General features: G+C 33.6%; 1 protein-coding gene across 4 annotated transcripts; it reads right to left on the bottom strand.

Moving 5' to 3' along the window:
* Nucleotides 1-6,314: 6,314 nt before the first annotated feature.
* On the bottom strand, nt 6,315-15,716 carry LOC131156183 (membrane-anchored ubiquitin-fold protein 3-like). 4 transcript variants are annotated; one of them, XM_058109652.1, is made up of 6 exons: nt 15,441-15,676; nt 14,780-14,925; nt 14,305-14,529; nt 11,769-11,939; nt 7,308-7,424; nt 6,315-6,681 (listed from the first exon to the last, which is right to left on the bottom strand). In XM_058109652.1, the coding sequence occupies exons 3-6, from the start codon at nt 14,435-14,437 to the stop codon at nt 6,626-6,628; spliced, it is 477 nt and encodes a 158-aa protein (XP_057965635.1). In that variant the 5' UTR covers nt 14,438-14,529; nt 14,780-14,925; nt 15,441-15,676; the 3' UTR covers nt 6,315-6,625. The 4 variants fall into 4 exon arrangements, with proteins under 4 accessions (XP_057965635.1, XP_057965636.1, XP_057965637.1 ...); XM_058109653.1 differs by lacking the exon at nt 14,780-14,925 and having other exon boundaries at nt 15,441-15,716; XM_058109654.1 differs by lacking the exon at nt 7,308-7,424 and having other exon boundaries at nt 15,441-15,707.
* Nucleotides 15,717-16,392: the final 676 nt, after the last annotated feature.

Below are 16,392 nucleotides of genomic sequence, written 5' to 3'. Positions count from 1 at the left end.
TTGTATGGGCGGGTAAACTTCCTTATTCTTGGGAGCCTTTGCTATTAAACATTTGTGTGAATGTTGTGAATATGAGATAAATCATCTACCCGAGGGCTTACTAAGTAAGGTAAGTGCCCTGATATGCTTCAGTTGTGACCGTAGGTTGCTAAAGCTATCAATGCAGAGGGGTGCTACTTGTATGGGCGGGTAGTCATCCCAATCCTTGGGAACTCTCGTTAGTAAAATATTTTGCATGTGTTTGAATAGGAACAGAGAATTATTTCATAATTATGGTTTCATTTGAAAATGGTAAATATAAATATGTTGTACACAAACCTCATGATAGCCACACACTAATTTAATGTATTCCATCCTTACTGAGATGTGTCTCACCCGATAGTTGAATTTCATCTTTTTCAGGGCCTTCGCGTGATTAAGCTTCGTGAGCTCCGGCCTGGTGTAGCATTTTTTTTTTTGAAAGAGAGCTAGGGGTATAAACTTTGGTTATAATTTTTGGAGTTGTAATATATTTATGTTTTCAAAGATGTATAAATGTTTGTGAATACTGACTATTTGGAGGATATCTTTTGAGATTGTATATAGATGTAGAAACTCTAGTATATCTTTGAGGAATTGTTAGTATTTCTGCTGCGTGATTGAGTTTATGATATCAGATACAGATGAAATGAACATGTGGCACCTGGACCCCACTTGGCGGGTTTGGGGCATCATAAGGTGATATCAGAGATATATTTTAAATAACACTCCAGACCCTACTTTCAGGTTCGGGCGTTACGCAAAGGGGTGATTGAGGACATGACTTTTGGTGATAAAGTTATGGGGCAGCATACTCAGGTAAAGGAAGAGAATCAAATTCTAGAAAACTTAGGTAGCATCAAACATGTAATTCGGATGGAGTTAGACACTCAGGGTAGAAATGCGGAGAAATCTATCTCAAGTCAATAGTATCACAATATAAATAGGCATGTGATGCAGGTGGAGCAATAGACTCAGGGCAGAGATGACATTATTTATATTGCAGGGAGTTTCAGTTCGGGAGATCAGCATAATCATAGTGAACCCAGGTACACTATCAGACCACCACTCAAGTAGGTATAATTTGGCATTTTGGTGTTTTATGCATTCATTACTACAACTAGCAAGGTTCCTACTATTTTTCAAGTTGTCGTGCACACCAAACAGAAAAATAGATGGATGAGTGTTATGGTGGAGGAAATGGAGGTATTCCATAAAAACCAGGTGTGGGAGTTGGTGAGCCTTCTAGTGGGATAAAAGGTGATAGGATGCAAGGAAGTGATGTATCTGTTATGTGTGAATGACATATTATTGGCTGGGAAGACTTTGACTAAGGCTAATTAGTTGGGAACTCTGTTGAAAGGTTTTGACATGAATGTGTTGTGTATGACCAAGAAGGGTCTTGGTTTGAAGATTTGCATTGACAAGGCTGCAGGGATATTGGTCTTATCTCAAGGTGGCTTTGTGGACGAAACCGCATAGAGACTTTGTTTGCCGTCCCAAGGGAGTTTTGTGGAGAATCAATGTGAAATGTCTACCGTTCGGTACCCAAGGACGGACTGTGATGTTCAAGATATGTCAAAGGTCCCCCATGACGGTGCAATGAGGTGTTTCGGCAGGCAACATAGTGGACCGTCAGTTGTGAGATTTGTTGAAAACTATGCAAGGGACTTTGGTGATAGAAGGATTGCAGCAGCTTTTGTGTTTATTGTTGTGGGAAGGCCTTGTTGGAAACTTAGGGTGTAATCTCAATTTGTTGCATCTACAACTTAATCGAGGTAGATGGTAGAAGCTGAAACTGCCATCGACAAGTTCAAACGACATTACTTGAAATTGGTGTTTGTCTCTAGTTGCTAGACGGCAAGCAGTCCCAACCTAACATCCCAAGTTCAAGGTGAAAAAGCGGGTTCATGTTTTCGGTTTCTCCTAAAGGGTGTATGTTCGCCAAGGTGGAGATTGTTGTGAATTGTGGCTCACATACTGAGTGGATAGCACATAAAAAGGAAGAAAACATAGTAGGAATCAAGGATGCTGGATATAGTAGGGGAAACCGTCGACAGTTTGGTAATAAACGTCGACAGTTTAAACAGTCAGTCAACCAAAGCTGCAATGGTTTGGAGCAAAATTCAGACAATTTATATTTTTTTTTGAAATCGTCGATGGTTTGGCTTGGGACACTCAGCACAAATTTCAAATTTTGAACAATGGACGTTAATATGGTTGAGGTTTGGAGGGAAAACCTCCGGGAACTATATTTATGTCTTATTGGATGTATTTAGAGTAAGATGGTTGTAAGAGAAAAGGGGATTGTATTGTTCTTATAATTTACACAAGAAAATAGTGAATTCTCGTTGTTTTCTCCCGTGGATGTAGGCATCGTCGAACCACATAATTCTTCATGTCTTTGTGATTTTTATTGCTTTCTTTATTTTTCTACAGTTGTGGATTATTCTGTATTTTCCATCATTAAAGTGTTGCAGTGTTTGTTTGATTCTTTAGATACAAATATACATTCCGATGTGCATATTTGGAGGTTTTACACAACATAGACCATATCTTGGAGATGTATCTTCATTCTCTCGTCCTTCACACAACATACCATATTCGAGTACCCTTTATGACTCTCCTACCACCCCATCTGTGCCATTTATGTTTGACGAGAGTATAGATGTTGACGACGTGGATGCACCGACCATTCCACCTTGTTCCCACCTTATAATCATTATATCAGTCATTTCCCCATCTGCTTCATATGGATGATGATGCAGTACCTCAGGGTGGAGATGGTAGAGGTACAAGACGACGACGGGGCAAGAGACTTGATAGGGATGACCAGCGAGGAGAGGGTAGACGCAGACGACAACCACCCCAACAATGGAGACCACCTGCGTGTGGCACTTGAGTAGCAGCATTGTTGTATATGTTCTTATTTGTATATTGTGTTGTACATTAGTTTCATTCTTATGTATCATCTTCCATGTCTCATTACATTATTTCTGTATAATTGGGAATGTATAAAGTTGTGTATAGAAGTTGTGAAATACTATGACTGTTTGCCCATGAAAGTTGTTTTCTTTAAATAGGTGCATGCATGGACATGTGTACTCTATTTTAAAAGGAGACTACCAAATTTTTTACACAAGTTCAATGTTGAATGAATGTTTAAATTTGTGTATGAAAAATGTGAAAATATTGTGACTGGTTGTCGATGAAAGTTGTTTTCTTTGAACAAGTGCAACCATGGATGAGTGTACTCGATTTTAAGAGGAGACTCTGTCGGATTTTTTACACAAGTTCGATGTAGTATGAATGTATAAAGTTGTGTATGAAAATTATGAAAATGATGTGATTGTTTGCCGATGAAAGTTGTTTTCTTTGAATAGGTGCAAGCATGGATGGGTATACTAGATTTTAAAAGGGGACTCTACCAAATTTTTTACACAAGTTTGATGTAGTATGAATGTATAAAGTTGTGTATGAAAGTTGTGAAAATATTGTGACTATTTGTCGATGAAAGTTGTTTTCTTTGAACAAGTGTAAGCATGGATGGGTATACTCAATTTTAAGAGGGGACTCTGCCGAATTGTTTACACAAGTTTGACGTAGTATAAATGTATACAGTTGTGTATGAAAGTTGTAAATACTATGACTGTTTGTCAATGAAAGTTGTTCTCTTTGAACAAGTGCAAATATGGATGGGTATATTCTATTTTAAGAGGAGACTCTGCCGAATTTTTTACACAAGTTCAATAAAGTCTGTATGTATAAAGTTGTGTATGGAAGTTGTGAAAATATTGTAATTGTTTGCCTAGGGAAGTTGTTTTCTTTGAACAAGTGCAAGCATGGATGGATATACTCGATATTAAGAAGAGACTCTGTCGAAGTTTTTACACAAATTCGATGAAGTCCAAATGTATTTGTGTATGAAAGTTGTGAAAAAACAATTAAATTGAAGAAGAAATGTCCTTTAATTCGATATAGCCAAATGTTGTTTCATATTGTCTAATTTCTGTTCTTACAACCGAATGTCTATTTTTAAACATACATATTGTTTTGTTTCAATGTGGGACCTTCCATAATCAAATAATTAGATATAGCCAATCATCTATGACAACTAGGATATTGTATTTGTTGAACAAGAAGCTTGATGCTTGGTTGATGCGAACTTATATAATGCTAAGAAATCATGGAAAGTGGACTCTTCTACTTTGGAAAGTTGCTTTGGGCAGTATGCTGCTTGTCTAAGTCACATTCTTCTTTGGGGCTAATATGATGGTGCTTCATAGGTTTAACAAATCCTACAAAATAATAAAAAAAAAGTTATGTAAATAATCTAGGGAAAAAAAACTACTGCTCAGAGTCTATTCAAGGTTGGTTGTCCTAAATCCATTTTCTAATTAAAAAAAAAACAGCTAACTAGGGGCAGGATAGAAATGAGAGATATGCATTGAAGGTTTTTTAACCCCCTACTGAATATCCTAATTTAAAGACTTGCTCAGCCTAAAGAATGTTTCTATTGTCACATGTCCACCTTACCACAGTGGAGTCCCATATAACTGGATTGGAACATAGCTTAGGTCTTAAGATGTAAGGCAGAGTTCATGGTGGAGTCCCATATAACTGGGTTGGTACATAACTTAGGTCTTAAAATGGAAGGCAAGGTCCATGGTGGAGTCCCATATAATTAGGTTGGAACATAGCTTAGGTCTTAAGATGCAAGGTAGGAAGTTTAGAGAGAGAGAGAGAGAGATTTTGCCCCTATGGAGTAAGGCAAAGAAAAGAAGATTAACTTGTTGAAATTTTTTTGAAGTGGTGCTGTGTGGTGACTCCTTCTTGTTACATGTTTTGACTCTTAAAATTAGTATGAAAAACACATAAGAGCCTAACAAGTGAAAGTTTGATGGAGGATGATTTTAGGGATGCTCTTTTAGGGTTTCCTTTTAGATAAGCTTACCTCATATCATCCCATTCTTTGGGTAATTTCTCTCGTTTTCAATACTACGTACTCTTTCTCTTCTTGCAAGAACAAATTAATCACATGTTCTTGGATTTTACTTATGAAGTGTTTTGTTTGAAGGTTAATCTTGACAAAGTTGACAAAAAATAATTTTCAAAAGTGCAGGAGTTGTAGTTTGTGGACTGCATTTTGGAGGAAGGTAAAATGCTTTAAAGCTCACCCAAATGGTGGCACCATGTGCGATCTCTTATTTAGCTCGTGCTGCTAATGATATATTACCTCCTAATTTGAATAAAATAGGAAAAAACTTACTTCAATAATATATAATAAACTATTATTAACAGAAATGAAGACGGCCATGCAAAAAAAGCTACTCCAAATAGCATTTTTTAATTAAAAATGCTGGATGGTCCAACATATTTTTTAAAAAAAAACCAGTCCATATATCGTTTTTTTGGATGCATTAATTTTGAAAATAAAGTTCCATAAAAAAAAATTTCAAATAATTTTAATTAAATAAATTTAAATTAAAAAAAAAAAAAAAGCAAAACTAGCCAAGGTGAACATTGTTCAAAAGGGATTGTTGATGTGAAAATTGTACTATGGCTATTTTTCTCATTTCTAATTCAGTTGAATGTTTGCCTGGATATTGGAATTTAACGCTCTAGACATTTTAATACTCCTACGAATGAAAGATTTTTACGGAATATGAATAATTCATTCTCACTCTTTCTCATGATTCTTGGCAAGTATTTGTATCAAAAATATAATCACTCTTTATATGTTGTTCATACACAAGACAAGGGCAGAAAAGTTATTTTCTTGAAATGCATGTTAGGGTTCTGGTGTTAAACCCAAAACTAACATAGACATCTTGCCAGCATTTATGAGAATCTTACAATGTGAATTAAATAAAAATATTTTTTATAGGCGTATGTCTCGTTTTGAGAAGTGAAATTCCTACAAACAAGATTTTGAAAAATATTCATGAAAATATCCATTATTTCATAATCACAACAGAATTGACTCATCATTGGGTTTAACTAAAACTAATCTCTAGTTTAGCCTGATCAACCTCTTAAAAACAACTTCAATAGGAGCCGACATTGAGGTTGGCTAATCCTCCTCCTCCTCCTCTTACTCATTTGTTAATCCTCTTGTTTAATATTTCTAAAGTGAAATGTCCACAAATGCCAAGGAAGCGAAGTACCATCACACCAACTTTCAATTTCGGTTAGATTGCTAAATATCTTTTCATATAGCATAACTTCACAAGGTCATGCTTTTGGAAAAGAGGCCTTGTTCAACTTGATCACACAAAGAAAAAACGACAATATTATTTTTGAACAAACACAAGATGACATTGATTTAACTTTGTTAAATTCTTTAAAACTTCAAAAGCAGTGCATGTGTCAACCAGATTAAACATAACGCTACAGCATGGGTAACAGATAATGGTAGATAGTTGAATTTCACTCGGAATGGTTACAACATGAACTAAGCAGCAATTGCAAGGCAATATCTGCGAAAAGAAGCAGGGATGCCGTTCAAAATTTTACCCATTGCAGTAGAACACTTGACACTACACAAAGGGAAGGTGGAAGCACATCAGGGGTAAAAAGTGCTTCTGTCCGCAACGATTGGCTCATGTTAAAGAATGCTACATGAGCACGAATTCATCTCTGTTTTCTCCTCCTGCTTATTCTCTACAAATGAAAGAAAACAAAGAAGGTATTATTATTTGTTAAGGGCATATTATCATGTAGTCATCTGTGAAATATAGATATATAATTACCAGGCCAGAATTCCACCACTGGACGTTAGAGGTTTTTAAAATTGAAAAATTGAAAATGGAAACTGTTTTCCACAAGTGAACAAGCCCTTCATATTGCATTGAGATCAAGTGCTAAAGGAACTTTCATTGATAAAAGACATTTCTAATAAAAATTGGTGCCCAATGTGCTAAAGGAGATGGATGCGAGTCGAAGCCATAACAAACAGTTCAAAGTTTGGAAGCTTCCACCTCCCCTTTCAAACCATATTCCACCCGCCCTTTCTTTACAAACTTTTGAAGAATTTGAAATAAAAATTTGAGAATTACAAATAGAATTGTGTTTTTAGAGGAAACCAAGAAATCTACCTTAGAGTAATAAAACTAAAACTTTCTTAAATAATCTAAATTAATAACATTCCAAAAATATTTGATTTCCCAAACAAAAATGGACCCCCAATTTCTAATTGAAGCATCTTCAACTAACTCGAGAGAAAACACGTGGCTCATTCATTGGTTAAAAGCAGGCACTTTTGGTACAAGAATTGTATCATTACCAACCATTTTCATTCCCTATAGTTGGCAACTCGTCTTGAGAATCATTGCAAGTCTCGGCAACTAAGTCTAGTGAGGAGTCGAGTTCAATTTCTAGCCAAGAAGAAGCATCAGTTGTGTCTACTGTCAGCATCAAAAGAAGTCTCAAGATTCAATATGAAAATTATCATCATACTCACAATACTCAATTACAGATATAATAATCAGCATGAGCACAAGTAAAGGTAGCATGTTTATCCTCAATGATTTGAGCCATATAACTACTCATTGACCACTTTGAATATGAGGCCTTGTACTTATGATGGTATAACTAGAGAAATTTCAACTTCAAAGGCATATGATGAATCTCAAACAAAGAAAGAGGAGTCATTGGGTTTGCAAAGGAATTTAACTTTTATTATCTCATCCATTTCACACCTAAAATAATATTCTAATGCACTAAAATGTTTAATGTCATACAATTGCCCCCCAATTGTCTCCAATAAGGAGGGACATATTTCTCATTTAAAAGGTCTTCCATTTGAGACAAGTGACAATGAGTGGTACTCTAAAATGCCCCATGTCCCTACCAATCTTTTACCAATATTGTTTTGCCAAGCCAATAAGTCTTGATTTAGGGCCTGTTTGGTATCATTTCTATTTTTATTTTTGTACAATGAAGAAACATATTATGAACAAATTATGAAAGTGCATTTATTTACGTTGCTAGTTTTTTGTTTCTACTGACAGTTTTCATTTGTTTGTGAAAATATTGAAACAAAATTTTATGGTTTTCAATTTTTTTTGACTGCTTATTATTAGAATATTTTTGGGCCCATTTGGTATCATTGCTCTTTTCTATTTTCTGTTTCTATTTCTATATAGTGAAGAAACAACTTATAAAAATGTGTTTGTTTACGTTGTCAGTTTTCTATTTCTGTTGTCCGTTTTTAATTGTTTGCAAAAAAAAAAAAAATGAAAACAAGATTTATGATTTTCAATTGTTTTGGCAATTTATTAGAATATTTTAGGGGCCATTTGATACTGTTGTTGTTTTCTATTTTTTGTTTTTATTTCTACAGTGAAGAAACAACATAAAAATGCATTTGTTTATGTTGTCAGTTTATGGTTTTCAATTGTTTTGGTAATCTGTTGTTAGAAATTTTAATATCCAAAAATACTTTATTTTTTGGATTAAATCATTCATTTTATACATTTTTCAATTAAAATTAAAATAAAATGATCCTATAAATTCAAATATAAATAAAATAAAAATATACATAAATTTTAAAAAAATTTAATTACAAAACATTTTTATTATTTTTCAATTTTCATGTAAAATAGAATTTTTATTGTGAAGTAAATTGTGTAAGCATAACAATTAAGTAAAATAATTATTAAATTTTTTATTTATATTATAATATTTTTTTATTATTTTGCAATTTTATAATTTTAATCATATTTTTATAATACCATTTGATTTAAAGACAAAAATGAGCATTTTTTTTATTATGTTTTTAATTTGTTTTATTAGTTTTACAAATATTAACTAAACAAGTTGTTGGAATCTGATTTTTGACCTTTATTTTTGGTTTTCATTTTCATAACTTTTGACAATGATACCAAACGACCCCTTCGTATCCAAAATTAATTTTTTTAAATTAAATCATTCATTTTATCCATACTTTTTAATTAAAATTTAAATAAAATGATCACATGAATTTAAAATATAATTAAAATAAAAAATGCTCATAAAATTTCAAAAATATTAAAAAATAATAAGTCGTTTACAAAATATTTTTACTATATTTGAATTGTCATATACAATAATATTGTTCTTGTAAAGTGAATTTTGAATATAATAATTAAGTAAAACAATTATAATAATTTTTATTTGTATTATAGTATTTTTAATTTTTATTACTTCACAGTTGTATTTTTTAATCATATTTTGTAATTATTATTTGATTCCAAGGACAAAAACGAGCATTTATTTAATCAAGTTTTTAATTTTAGTTCTAGAAATATTAACCAAACAAGTTGCTGGTTTTTGATTTTTAGTTTCTATTTTTGGTTTGTAGTTTTAACTTCTGGTTTTCGTTTTCATAATATTTGACAGTAATACCAAATGGCCCCTTAGCGAAGTGTATCTATTGTTCATTAGTAAACCTATGCCAATAAAAATAGCTCTCTTTGTCAACTAGCCAATCTTAAAAAAAAAAAATGAAGGTCTTAACAACCATCAAAATAAAAAGGACACCAAGTTCAGTCACATGTTAAAAATTGCCAACTATTTGATAACCAAATGTGTGAAAGTGATCCATTGCATTTTTTTTCTTCGGAAAAATAGGCAATAAAAGATGGGTTTGTAGGGATAAGAATAAAGGAAACTAAATTAAGATTTGAAGCAAGAAACAAGGCAATGGTTCTCTTTTTTCATATTGAAGTAAAAAATATGAACCTAGTACAAATTCACACACAAAACAAGTAGATAAGAAATATTATATCAATTTTCAAGGTGGGATATGCACATAGAGAAGTCCATGTAGCCTCATTCAAACGATCCTCAACCTGATTTTGAAATGCCAAGGGTTCCTTCCTAAATCCCACCAATTTCTCAAAGAAAACCTGAATTTTTTGTAAAGAATATCAATATCCCAAAGCTGATGGTATATTTCTAGCTTTCCAAGGGCCTTCAAGGTTGCTTTCAATTCCAACTCAGCCTTTTATGCAATTCCTTGGGATTCAAATCCATTTCTCTCAAAAAGAAGAATGATGCTGACATGAGGAGGGGAGAGAAATAGTTATGTCATGATCCCACATTGGATGTATACTAGGACGATCTTGGCCATAGAAGGAAGGTTAAGGCTTTAACCTTGTGAGGTACCTCTTATAGGATACAACCGTGAGGCTTTTTGAACCAAATTGAGCAATAACTCACCGGACTTGGGTCGAGACCTTTACATTGGTATTAGTTGCACATACTACACGTATTGTTATGACTTCAACCTCGTGAGGTGCCTTGCATAGGAAAAAAACGTGAAGTGCAGTAGGCCAAAGCGGACAATACCTCATTGGAGTTGAGTCGAGGCCGTTACAAAGAGATATGACACATATAAGAGCCTAGTCAATCAATCATCCAATTCAATAATTCATTATAGACATAACCCTATATCTACAAGAAACTAAGAAACCCTAAAGATAAAATTAAAACAAAAAAATTACAAAATAACCTCCAAGTGACTAATCTATTCAAAATAACTCTAAATTAAATAAATTTAAAAATATCAAATTTCCCAAAAAGGACAAATCCTAATTTCTAAATCTTTTGAGTAGAATATAATTGCCTTGAATTATCCATAGGTGGTTCTCGTCAAAATTTGATAAAGGACTGTATTGAGGAGAGAAATAGAAGATAATAATGAGAAAACTAGGGAAGAAGGAAGAGGAGGAGGAGGAGGAGAAGAAGAATAAGAAAGAAAAACAAGATGGGAACGTGAAAGTGAAGAGAGAGAGTCTGAGAAGTATAAGAGGTCAGTCAATTAATCATCCAATTCAATAATTCCTTATATCCATAAGCTAACATTCATAGACAACTACAAAACCATAAAGATTAAATAATCAAAAATTATAAAACAACCTCAAAGTAACTAAATTATGCAAAATAACCCTAAACTAAATAAAATTCCTAAAATATCTGATTTCCCAAACAAATACAAATCCACAAGTTTTAAATCTTCAAGTAAAATATGATAAACTAGAATTATCCATAGGTGGTTCCCCATCAATGAGACTCAGCAAAGGAGACATTTGAATAATGTCGTTTGTCACAAATACAACAGATTCAATACCAAGCATATAATAACACTTCTAGAAGTGTTAATTGATAACCTGCTGTTTTCATCCTCAAGTAGTAAGCCCTAGCTATGTGGCTATCAAGAGTCACCCAAGGAAATTGCCAAATTTTCTATGTTCAGGCTCAAGCCCCACTCAACCATTCTTGCTTATTCTTGACGAGCAGATTTAACCTTCACCACTATATGAGTTGCGGCATGCATCAATTTATTGCAGCTGTAGTTCTAAAAATATTTAGGCTTCTTTTGGAACTTGGAAAATATTAAGGAAAGGAAAATATCAAGGAATTCACATTTTCATGTTTAGTTATTAAGGAAAGTGAGAAAGAAAATAAAATATATATCAAATCTATGAACAAAATTTTGATTTTACATCATTAATATTAATTTTTCTTGATTTTTAATCATATTAAAACAAACTTTCATTTTTTATAATATTTAATAGATAAGGAAAATACAAGGAAAAATGAGTTTCCTCCTTATTTTCCTTTCCCTAAGAAAAATCCTCGATTCAAACAGACCCAATAAAAAGGGAAAACAAAAAACTTTCTAAGAAAACTTCCCAAGCCCAAAGGGACTGCAATAGTATTAAAACGAAGTCCAATTCATAAAAAATAAGAAAACCAAAACAAACCTGTCTTCTTGCTGGCCATGGAAGGTTGTACCACAACATGCATTGTAATAACCCCTCCAGGAAGGTCACCCATATTAATTCTGCATTCAGCAAGAGTCTTGCTGTTCTCTAAGAACTTTCCAGCATGTATAAGCTTCATATCATTTACTGACTTAGGTATGACTGCTTTGTCTGCAAATGCATGGTTTGATAAGCAACTTAGATAAAGGTATAAAATTAAAAGCCACAAAGGCATATCAAACCATCATGCATGTATGCCCGCACGATGTGTGTGAATTTTGTTTTGCATTTGTCATTTCATCAATAGATATGTCTTTGCAAAATGAACAAGAGACTGAATCTACATGTCTAATTAAATACGGTAATTTTTTTAAAAAAAGAAGAGCGTAAATAAAATAGGATTAAACTTCCAAGAGGATGCGAGTGCAACTGTACACACAAAATTAAAAAAACATACACGTGCATACGAGTTGATATTTACATACATACATAATATATATATGCCAATGTTTTAAAAGGCGTTCGTAAGGCACGCCTTGAAGCGTTTTGAGCTTAAAATGCCCTAAGGTGTAATTGGAAAAGCAAAAATCCTAAAATGCATACACCTCAGGGGAAAAAGCTCGCATTTTACGCCTCAAATTGGAAGGCGGGCGCATTTCAGGATGGCCTGATTTAAAACATAAAAAAAAAAAAGAAAAAAAGAAACCAGAACCTATCGTCTAAATTCTAAACCCCCTCAACGAAGCTTCCGTAGACGATTCCTACAGCTCCTTCTCCCTCTTCGACGACTCGACGTAGCTCTCTAACGATTCCTCCAGCTCCTTCTCCTGTAGCTCCAACAATTCCTCCAGCTCCTTCTCCCTCCCTGACAACTCGACAATTGTTTCCAAATTTCCTCCAAGCTTCTCGTCCCTCTCTGATAATTAGTCTTAGATTACCACTTTTCCCAAAATCTTAAATTGTTAAGTTGAGGACTACAATGTATAACCAAACCTGTAACTTTCCCCTACATATGCAGCCTCATTGCACATGGATAGATAAACAGGCAATGAACACTTATACTCATTATGAGGTACAAGATCATTCTTAACAAATTAACAAAAAAATGGGCAACAAGAGTAGAACCCAAACTTTAATGCTCAAGCTTGTTAGATGACATCCTTAAAAGGTTTTAATCTCCAATACAACCGCCACACAACCCCGCACATGCCAAACCCCATTGCATGTGAAGAGTAGATAAAGCACAGGCCTTCCATCCATATGTTCTAACTTTAATTTACATTAGAAGAATAGGAGTGGTGTGGTCATGGATGCTCTGACCTCACTATTCCCATTCTTTTAATTAAAATTAAAGCTACAACACAAGGTATAATAGGCAAGCGGTTTATCTACTTTCAAGCCCAATGAGCTTTCAAGTACACAGGAATGTTAGACAATTATTAAAACTATGAACAAAGCTAAGCCTTTAGTTAGTGCCCAAAAATATATATCAAGGTATGCATGTGCACGCGCGCGCGCGTGTGTGTGTTTGTGTGTGTTTTTCCCGATAGAAAAAGATATTTATGAAGAAAGAAGAATGTACAAGGAGGATGACAAAACTAAAAAATAGTAACATAAAATAATAAAAAACAAAAAAGAAAGGAATTCAAAAATTAAATTAAATTAAGCTAATAAAGCCAATAAATCCCACTGCATATAAAAAAATCCACGCTGCCAAAACACCGCCACATGGAAGCCAAAAAGAATAATTTTGTCTTGTATCAAATCAAGAGATGAAGCACAATCTCTAAAAAAAATTGAGAATTTCTCTCGAGGCAAAGCAACCATATATATATATTAGAGCAAAATGGAACTTAGTCACAAAATCCTTGCATTCCAAAACAGCACTCAATCTCAAAATCCTTACATTCTTGTCTCCCAAACCCTCTAAAACTGATCAACCAAAGAACCTCCAAAGAATGAGGACAGACCCAACACTCTCCCAACAAACTAAAAAGTTAGTTCCATAAGCACCAAGCCTCATGCAAGTGAAGAACGAAAAGAGCATGATCCTCACTACTAGCATAACATAACACAACACAAACATCTAGAGAGACAGCCATACATGTTTGTATATATGTATGTGTGTGGGTTTGAGCAACTAAGTATCCATTAGAGTCTGCTTGAAAGGACATAGGTCTTCTAAACCTTTGGTGTAGGTTCAAATCCTATTGGACACAATTAATTTCTATATGTTTTTTTAAGATTCACGTGTTTAAAGATATTTTGAATGATTTGAATCAAAGAAGCTTATATATATATATTCAAGTTTGCTTGTTATTACTATCAGAAGATGGTTAGTAATCCGAAATTGCATCCATAGACAACTAGGAAGTGGTAATTAAAGGCAAATACTAGAGCAACGTATTTAATTCAGTGATTTTCAAACCACATGCTATCCACTGAGCCTTAGAAATTAAACTCAAACTCAAATAATCAATCTATGCGAAGCAAAACAAGTGAAGGGAATAAAGAAATAAGGAAATTAATCAAAAACCTTGGGGCCACTCAGCAACAAGTCTTTTCTTAACATTTGCAACAGTTGTAGAAGAAGCATAATTGCTATGACATATATCTGTTCCATCATATATTCGAAATTTTAGTTCAATACATTCTTCTCCATCAGCCATAATACTCCTTGGCCTACTTCACCAAGCTTGCAGATCAAATGCAACACAAGAATAATCCTTCCAGTCAAATAACTGAGTCTCGCTGCAGTCACCTGCACAAGAATCCCCCAATGCTCCAAGTTACAGACAAGATTTTCATTTATATCTGTTTATCACCAAGAAACACAAGGAAAGAGTTGCAAAGGAAAATAAAGTGATTATATCCCCTGAAAAATAAAATCATTATATCACCTCATACTTCGATTCATAAAAAAGTTAAAATGTTACTTTTTTTCTATTCATTTTCCTAAGTTTTCTCTGGAACCAAACAGAAAGTTCAAAAGCATCTCTTGTCACACTGACCCTTGGGAATCTGCCAAAAAGCTCCTGAGGTGAGAAAACATGCAACAACAGTGCATCTGAATAAACCAGAGGAGAAGGATTCAAACTGAGAAAGCACTTCATATGATCTGATGGCCTCTCTAAATAACTGTTCGCGTCAAGTATTTCTGCAAGACGTATCAAATATTGTTTCAAAGATCAGATTTCTCAAGACCTCTAATGTTCTGTCAGATTCACAAGATTAACAAAATAAACTGAACAATGTGAGATCAATTACTGTTGTCGCTTGTCACATATGTTTGATTAGTCTATTCAATCATTACAAATAAATCAGTGAAAAAGAAAAAGATCAGAGCATATTACACGACACGAGACAAAAAAAAACCCACTCTCCTATTTGTTATAATACAAATGCATGAAACAGTAAGAAAATACGATTACGAATCCTAAAATTTTCAGCCTTGGCGAGTGAATATACATGTCCACTCAACCAAGCCTACTACAAATCCTTTACTAAAATGAAGCGAGCTTTTCACTACCTAACCAAAAAAAAAAAGAATATTAAGTTCAAGAATTTTCATTTTCTATGCTTTGCCTAAATTTTCTCAGCAATCAAACAGAGAAATCTGTCATAATCACGGAAAAGGCAGAGGTTAGTAAAGAAAGAATGAACCGGCATTACCTGATCAAGACGCCATCAATAGAAGCTCAGAGTCGAAGAATCGAATCAATGTCGTTAGGGTTCGTTGATCGTTTCTTTGTCCTTTTCTTTCTCAGTGAGCCTATGAGGGTTAAAACTAGATGAAAGTATACCTAAACTCCGATCTCTAATTGGGGATTCCTATTTGGTTTCTTTCGCCAAAATATCAAACGAAGATGCAAGCAACTCGCGGTGGGCACGCCAATTCATAAAATTTTATATTTATTTTGAGCAAATGATTTATAAAGAAATTATTTTAAATTATTTTTCCCAATTCAATCATTTCTTTAAAGTAGCTTTAATTGACGAACCATTTTTTAATTAAAATATTATAAAACATGAATGTAAAAAATAATTTAATGAATTATGTTATAAAAGATGTATGAAAATAAATAGAGATGAGATAAAAATTTATATGATTCGGCTATGCCTACTCCACGAGCGAATGTGATAAAAAACTTCGCTATCTCAGAAAAAATTATAAGATGATCTGGAACCGACCTTGTACAAAATATTTCTGACCTTATACAAGATATATCTATTCTCTTTATTTCTTCTCTTCTTTCTCTATACACTACTTACTTCAAGCATGCAAGTGTGTATACAAGCATGCAATGTGTATATACAAATGTGAGGGGTAGGGTGCCCTTTTATAGGGCAATATGGATAACAAGACATAAATTGGGGTGGAAAAATCGAAGTGGTGGAATATGGGGTGAAATTCATATTTTTCATAATACTCCTCATTAGATGTCACTCATATATTAACTTCTTTTGTTAAGATCTTTAAAATGTCTCATTCCGATGAAATGAACTAATTTCTTGAATGTTCTAGCAGGCAAAGTTTTAGTGAACAAATCTGCTAGATTATTAGTTGATCGGATCTGTTAAACATTCATATCACCATTCTTCTCGAGTTCATGTGTATAGAAGA

Source organism: Malania oleifera, chromosome 5 (genome assembly GCF_029873635.1).
Source record: "Malania oleifera isolate guangnan ecotype guangnan chromosome 5, ASM2987363v1, whole genome shotgun sequence".
Lineage (NCBI taxonomy): Eukaryota > Viridiplantae > Streptophyta > Magnoliopsida > Santalales > Ximeniaceae > Malania > Malania oleifera.
This window is presented reverse-complemented; position numbering and strand designations above follow the sequence as displayed.